Source organism: Pteropus vampyrus, unplaced genomic scaffold (assembly GCF_000151845.1).
Source record: "Pteropus vampyrus isolate Shadow unplaced genomic scaffold, Pvam_2.0 Scaffold6, whole genome shotgun sequence".
Classification (NCBI taxonomy): Eukaryota; Metazoa; Chordata; class Mammalia; order Chiroptera; family Pteropodidae; genus Pteropus; species Pteropus vampyrus.
Window position 1 is genome coordinate 1,642,206 of NW_011888787.1, and position 7,935 is coordinate 1,650,140.

At 43.2% G+C, this 7,935-nt stretch overlaps 1 protein-coding gene across 1 annotated transcript in view; it reads left to right on the top strand.

Annotated features, from left to right (window-relative positions):
- Positions 1–2,553: 2,553 nt before the first annotated feature.
- WARS2 (tryptophanyl tRNA synthetase 2, mitochondrial) overlaps positions 2,554–7,935 on the top strand; it is a 16,564-nt gene continuing 11,182 nt past the window's right edge. Inside the window, exons 1-2 of the mRNA XM_023535371.1 lie at positions 2,554–2,657; positions 5,510–5,595. Of these exons, the coding sequence (XP_023391139.1) occupies positions 2,616–2,657; positions 5,510–5,595 (128 nt within the window). The 5' untranslated portion in view covers positions 2,554–2,615. The remainder of the gene's footprint in view (positions 2,658–5,509; positions 5,596–7,935) is intronic.

Genomic DNA, 7,935 nt, shown 5'->3' on the forward strand with positions numbered 1-7,935 from the left:
TGGTTGGTGGTGCCAACGGGGAAACCTGGGTGAAGGGCGTACTGATCTCTCTATATTATTTCTTACCACTATATGGGAATGTATAGTTATCTCAAAATAAAAAAGTTAAGATAAAAGTCTTCCTAAAAGTAATCCATAGTAATAACTCCCATTTATCGAGTGCTCACTGTGTGCTAGGTACTCTTCTAAGCGCTCTCTGGTGGATCCCCTGGTTAATCTCATTTTACAGATGACAAAACTGAGGTGCAGAGAGGCTGAGTCACGTGCCCAGGGTCACCCAGTTCATATGCGGCAGAACTAGCATCCAGTTCCAGGCAGCCTCGCTCCAAAGATAGAGCAAGCTCTTAACCACTCGGCTGTTCTTGCACCTCTGTCTTCATCTCCTGCCCCCTACTCACACCTCGACCCACCCCTCTCTAAGGCAGCTTCCATCCCGGGCACAGCCCAGAAGCTGCTTTTGCCTGGGTTACCAACAAATCCATTGCTAAACCTAACGGGTTCTTTTCGGTTCTAAGCATTCTTTCTGCAGCCTTTGCTATTAATTCAGGCATTCATCGAGTATTTATTGAGCGCCTACAGCGTACCAGATGCTTGTTTGACAGCAATGAACGAGGCAGGCAAAACTGCTGTAACCGCCAAATTTGCATGTCTTTACTGTCACAGTTAGGGGGGGGGCAGAAATCTGCGGTCACTGCTGGCCGGTTTGTGGATGGTCAGCAGACCGCCTTACTGTTCTGTGCTTTTGCCTTTCTGTGGCTAAAGCGGATCGTATTGTTATTTTGTTTGCGATTACACAACATAACTCAGAATACACTATATTTAAAGACCATTTTCACTTTCCTCCAGAGAGAAATCCAGGCCTGTCCAAGCCGTTGTCACGAATACGAGTGACTTAAGAGAACCAACTCCTGAAGTTGATTCCCCCCGCCTTATATAATTATTAATGGTAAATCGTGAAAAATAACTGCCTCTGACCTTTCACCTACTTTTTCTGTATAAGAATAATTTGGATTAATTTTCATGCCTCCTTATTCAGAAACGCCAGGAAGATCTCTGCAGAATATTAAAATCAGTCGCATTCCATATGTCCAAATAAAAAGCTACTCCAAGGAAAATACTTGATTTCATGGAGACCCGATGCTAGTTTTTTGCATGTCACCAAAGCACGTGAGCCGGAGTTGCAGAAAAGGGATCACCTTGACTTTGGTCGTTTTCTGCCTTATCATTCATTCCTTTCCCCAGGTCAGTAAAGAAGAAACAAAGAAATCCTCTCCTACTTGTTAATGCCAAAAACCAGCTCTTGTTTTATAAGTTCTAATGGGAATGTGTTTCGCTTAATGATGAGAAGCAATAATCCTCTTACTTACTGTTTTCGTCCGACAGCTGTTTGTTTACGGCAGCAGTTAGCAATTTGCATAGACAATGCTGTCAAAGCCACTGCCCCCAGTGAAACCCAAATGCCTCTCGGAAGAAAGATGACAGATTCAGCCCAGCGGCTTGCAAAACTTTAAAAGTGATTCCTTGTCAAACACGTGAAAAACAACTCTTCCCTCTCCATGACTTGAGATAAAAAATGAGAAACTATCTTAGGCCAGATGGCGGTTCTTTGCTCATAAAACCGGCCGGGGCTGGTTCAGCCCCGTTCCTTTACGTTACTTTGTAAAACCCACAAAGAACACATTTGGGGCCACTTTTCAGAGTTGGCAACAGTCTCTGCTTTTTAAGGAAATCATATGGACACAAATAAAGCCACAGTGGATGAAGGGCTGGGATTCCCCTGGGCCCCGGAACAAGATGATGCATAGACCTTAAATTCCAGCTCATGGTTAGAACCTGGCCCAGGGCCCGAGAATCATCGCAGTTGTTGCCAGGTTTGGTGACTTGATTAAATTTGGTTGAGACAAAAACAGATAGGGAAAAAGTCATATTTTTTCTAGCTGACTAGATCTCTTTCAAAAAAGGGGGGCGGGGAGAAGGAGGAGGAAAAAGAAAAGGAGTCAAAGCAGGGAGGAGGGATAACTCTAAAAACTATAAAAACACCCTTGGGGGTGACAGGATGGTTCCTGAACTTCCAATTATTCTAGGTCTAAAGGATTCAGTCTTTAAGTTCAGTACCTTTCTCTACCGTTCACATGTCAGGTGTTATAGCTGCTTCCGTATATTTAGACATTATTTAGACTGGATTGGAACGTGTGTGTGTGTGTGTGCGTGCATGTGTGTGCGTGTGTGCATGTGTGTGTATTTGTAATAACCTTGGCTTTTTAAAGATGGAATAGATGTCTCAGGACATAATGAAAACCTCTCACTGCACATTTGAAATAGTCCAGTCAGCTGCTTGCTAGGGATGTTGTAAAGAGGATTTAAACACTAGTAATTGTTATTGGTTAATTTGGAAGGTTTCTTCTGCACCTAAAATTCTATGCATTATGGATCGGTCCCCTTCGCCTGTCCTTTTTAAAATTACCTTGATTTGGGGGTATTCTCAGCCCTTTAAGGTAATGCCTTTTGTCTGTTTATTTTTGTCATAGATGCAAGAAAACACTAACCTTTGTTAACGTTCTACTTTATTACTTTAGGTGTCTGAACACACGCAACTAAGTTGGATCCTTACCTGCATGGTCAGGCTGCCCCGCTTACAGCACTTACACCAGTGGAAGGTAAGCGCTACTGATCTGATGGATAAACAGAAGGAAGTCCGAGGTCCCCATGACAGCTCTTTTTTCCACTCTCTGTTTATTGTTGTGCTAGGCTCTGGGAATCCTGAGTTTATTGGCCTTCCTGGTCTGCTACTCAGTAGTGGCTAGAAGTTCTATCTTTAAACCCTGCCTCAGGGTATTAAATGGAAAGTAAAAGGGTTTTCCAAGATTCCTTCCTACTTAAAAACTGGATAAAAATACCCAGCTTATTATTCGGTTTTATCTGCGTACGGTTGAATGAGAGTGACCTCCGGATGGACTTGGTAATGACTTTGAAGCTACTGCATTATCATTAATGAAGAATCACAATTTCTGGTTCACTGAACCCTGAAGTTGTCCCATCTCCACTGGAAGTAACTGGCAGTCGAGCAAGAATGTTTTCGTCGTGGGGAGACGAGACCACACATTTTATTTAGTATTTAAATAAGTCGAGTCCAGGCAACAGTTCAAACCCATAGAAAAATTAAAGCTGTACTTTTTTCTTAGAAATTCAACCGAGAAAGAGAAATTGGATAATTCATTGTACTTTGCTTCCACTGATTTTTGCAATCGGATAACCCAAGGGTAGGTGGCCCCCAACTACGTCATCGCTCATTTCAGTGTCAAGCTTCTTTGCAGCACATCTTCAGAGCCACTGGTTTTCTCAAAAGCTGGTCCAGGAGCCTTCGCATATGCTGCAGAGACAACTGGCTTTAAAACGACAGTGCCTAAGTGAGAGGTGTCGGCGATGCTGAAGAATCATTCGCTGCCAGGAATTATAAATAAAACTTTATAAGTTCTCTACCATAGTACTCTAACACTCAGTTAAATACTAAAATCCTTTTTATAAGAAGTGAATACTAATTTAATGGGAAAGATTCCTCCTTTAAAATAGTGGATAAAGACCTCCTGATAACAAATGTACTGATATTCCGGAGAAGCCTTCCCACTAGCCCGTAATTTCTTATTTGTGGGAAAAACATGGGTTTCAAATGCCAGCCTTCTCCTGGAGCATGTTACTGCCTTCTGCGATCATTTCTTCATTAACAAATACCGATGACGCCCTCTGCAAAGTCTCATGCTACGCCAGGTGCTGGGGGGACAGCAGTCACCAAAGACAGACGGATGCAGCTCTTTTCATGAGGCTCCTTGTCTATTTGGGAAGGGACAATTAAATAAATAATGGGAAAATGCGGACGGGAAGGAGGGGAGGGTTCCGGCACTGTGGAAGAGGGTGGGTTGGTTTTGACTGGGGCAGCGAGGGGCGGGACAGCGGGGTGGAAAGGTGGAGTCAGGGCTGTGAGGTCAGAGTTACTTGGGGGATTAAAGATATAACACAGATGTAAGGCATCTGGGGTGCATAATAGGCACTCAATAAATATTATTGCTCTCCACATCTTTCTCTTCTCTTTGTAATTTCAAGGTTCAGTATTCTAATATAAAAGACTATAAATCTAATGCAATAGCAACTTTTAAATATTGGGTTCTTTCCCGTTTGCTCACTTCCAAGTTCAGCTTTCATTATCTTTACCCAGTGGTCATTGCGAAGCGGCCTTTCTCATGGACATTGTAATAAGGAGATATACCGAAGGAACTGTGCATTCAGACTTTCAAGTTTCCTTTGAATGGTCCATAGCTTTAGATGCTGAACCCAGAAACCGCTGGAAGTAACCAGAAATGTTAAGTTTGTAACTAAATTATGAAACGTTGACATTAAGATGGTGAAAGAGAGAAGCTGTTGCTTTTCAGACCCAGATGGGAAGGGCGTGTCTGCACGTTAGTGGGGAATGCACGAGTTGTGAGCCCCTGAGCTTGGTTTTGGGGGCCGCGAAAGTTCATAGGTTCATTTGTTGAGTTCATTCAGAAATAATCGGGCCTCTGAGAAGTGATTCATATTAAATAAACAAGTGAGATTTATCTATACCCCAAAATATCTAGTTATCGTTTAACAAGCAATGAGATACCTAAGCCTTAGACACAGTTGCCAGTGGACTGCACACAGTATTTCCTGCTAATAAGCAACTCCGCTCAGAACCGAATTACCTGTCGGCACTGTTTAACTGCTGCAGGGCACTTGGTATCGCTGGGGCCCGTGTTCAGCGGGCACACACCTGTAGTTTATAGTTGGCACCCATTGCTCGCTGGTTACTAAATATTTCTGACGTCACCTCTGGTGTTTCCATCATCTTCTCCATTAGGGAAATATTTTGGTCTACACAACGCGTCCTGTGTATCGGAAGCACTTTACTTTCTCTGACTTAGCACCTAAAAATCAATACAGATAAATCGCGATGGATAGATTAAAATTTCTCTTCATTTCGCTGTTTAAACGCCATGATTTGGGGGTTTGTTGTCATTGTTGTTGTTTTCTTAAATATGATTTTAAGGCAGCATTCCAGTTTTGCCAACGGCACAGTGTGCAACTTTCTGGGCGATTTCCTCAGATAAACAAAAGCATTTGCTATTAACTCATGTTATTTATAGAAACTTAATTTTATGACATTTTCTGACCTTACCTGTGAAATCTGGAGAGTATCTTATTTGGAAGCTTGAAAACTCTTATGTCCTTACTTTGATGAAATGAATTTAAAAATAGTGGGAGTGCAGGATCCTTTAAAGGGTTGTAGTGAAGTAGACTTGCCTTATTACCATTTAAGCCTGGAGCATGAAGACGAGGCAGCTAGAAGATGGCTAGACTTGCTCAAAGGAACTGAGATATGATGTTATTACAGGTGGCTTCAGATCACCTTTTGCCTGCTTTAAAGATTTCTTAATTTAGCAATATAATTGGGTTCATGTCAGATTCTTTCCCTCCTCTCTTTTCACCCCCATAGGCAAAAACTGCCAAGCAGAAGCACGACGGAACTGTGGGCCTGCTCACGTACCCCGTGCTCCAGGCAGCGGACGTCCTGCTGTACAAGTAAGGAGCGGAGTTCACCCTGGTCCTATACATACCTGACTCATGCTGACGAGGGCATGTTTGAACCTATCCCCAAAAGATTCGGTTCACGGGAGAGGGGGACGTAGAAAGGATCCGACACGTGAATCAGTTTGCATCTGTTCCCCAGTAATAGGTGCTACATTGTAGAAGTATGTTCCCCTGTGACACTAATAACATTGAGGGCTAACGCTTAAATAGCACATATTTGCTGGAGACTCTTATAAGTGCTTTACATACATTAATCCATTTAATCCTCACAACGACCTTATAGAAATTGCATGGCTATCATCTCCATTTTACAGATGCGAGGACTAAGACCCAGAGTGGTTAGTCACTTGCCCAAAGTCACGTAGCTAACAGGATTGGAGTCCCGAAAGTTCGCATACAGAGTTTGTGCTCTGAACCACTATGCAATATGTCCTTCCCCAGTAATAATTAAACTTTGAGAGTTTTAAGTGTCGATTTCTCGTGTAATCTGGATTCTAAAGCAATGCCGTTCCACGGAACCTGCCTGCAATTATGGAAATGCGTTCGCGCTTTCCAAGACCTTGGCCACTCGCCACGTGTGGCAGTCGAGCACTTGAAATGTCGATAGAGGAACTGAATTTTACATGTTATTTAATTTTAATTCATTTAAAGTTTCACAGCTACCTGTGGCTAGTGGCGACTGTACTGAACCTGCAGGTTGAGAGTAAGTTTTTCAGCATGACATAGGGTGCCCTCCCTTCTCCTGGACCCATCATCCATCTAATCAGCTAGTGCCCCCGCTTACAGGCCTCAGAACAACGCCGCCAGAGAACACCGGGGTCTGTACTCTCTGAACTGCTCGCCAGGGCTTCTGGCCCCTTCCCTCTCCCAGTTCCTCCCTGCTCTCCCCACAGCACCTCCCTAGGCCCCACCTGGCCTTCTAGATCACCTCGCACATGCGGCCAAGCCTTGCTACTAGGAAAGCTTCTGATGAGAAAGAGAAATCCCATTAGTCATTTTCCTCCCCTTTCCCCTAAAGCCTCGTGTGAGTCTTCCCTAGGAGAACTCGAATTCTTTGGATGTAAATCTGATAATAGCATGCAGGTGACAGTGTGCGTACCTTGTGGCATGACCCCAGAGCCCTTGTGAAATTACGATGGAAACACCCAGAAGAGTAGCTGCTTAGCTTTCCTTCTCGAACTCCTACCGATCTATTGAGTGGTTAGAATATGTGCCGAGGGTGACATGCAAACCCTTTCTTTTCCCTGTTTTCTAAAAGGAGGATTACGGTGTCAGATTCCTATTTATCCCCATCAGGATTCCGATATTTTACATACAATTTGTTAAAACAAACAGATAAAAATTATATATATAACACTAGGTAATTATCTATATTAAGAGAAACTATCTACCTGTGATGACATAATTGGGTCATAGGCATGGAGCAGACACCCTATATTTCCCTCCCGTCTGGTCTCAGGCCGGAACTCATGCTGCCAGCCACACATGCTCGGCTTGTAGACTCTGTCCCTTTGGGCTCCTTTCTCCTGCCACCTTCCCGCAGACTGTCCCCATGGGAACTGTTGCCACGCAACACATATCCCACATTTCCTGGGCACATGTGTCACTTAGACCACTGCAAGGTGTGCAGACAAGTACGGTAAGATCAGCCCTGGTTTACTACAGCATTTACTGTGCTGACGTACATTCCTCATCTGCTCCATTATGCTCCCTCCCAAGTTTAGAAATCCCTCATTTGCTTGATAATAGGTAACAGAGGCAGGACTCAGACCCAGATCTGGTTTTCAGTCTGTGCCATTGTTTTCTCCATAACAGAGCTCAAGCACTTGGGGGGCATTTTTGTTTGGTTTTGTTTGTTTTGGGTTCAGATATTTCAGGATTTTGAAGAAGGTCATAGCCAGAATGTGTATGAATAGTTATATTTTATAGATAAGTTAAAAAAAAAAACAAAGATAGATAAATAGATAGATAGATAGATAGATAGATAGATAGATAGATAATAGACAGAGAGGGAGGGAAAGAGAGAGAGAGATAGAAAAACATTTGTGGTTTTTCCTACCAGCAAATTTATATGTAGCTTCTTCATAAAATGGCGATGCAGGAGAAGTATAGATTTTATGTTTGCTTTTGTCAAAATCAGCATTAGAATGAGTGGTGCGTGGCGGACGGGAGAACGAATGCGAGAAAGGGCATGGAGAGGAGCCTTCGATCAGTGTCTGAAAGATTTATGTGGTTGTTTTGGCAGAACTTGGTAAGGAATCCAGAAACGGAGAGCTGAGACCATCTTAGACTTGAGAGTCTAATAAAATAAATAGCAGCTATTGGAAGAGA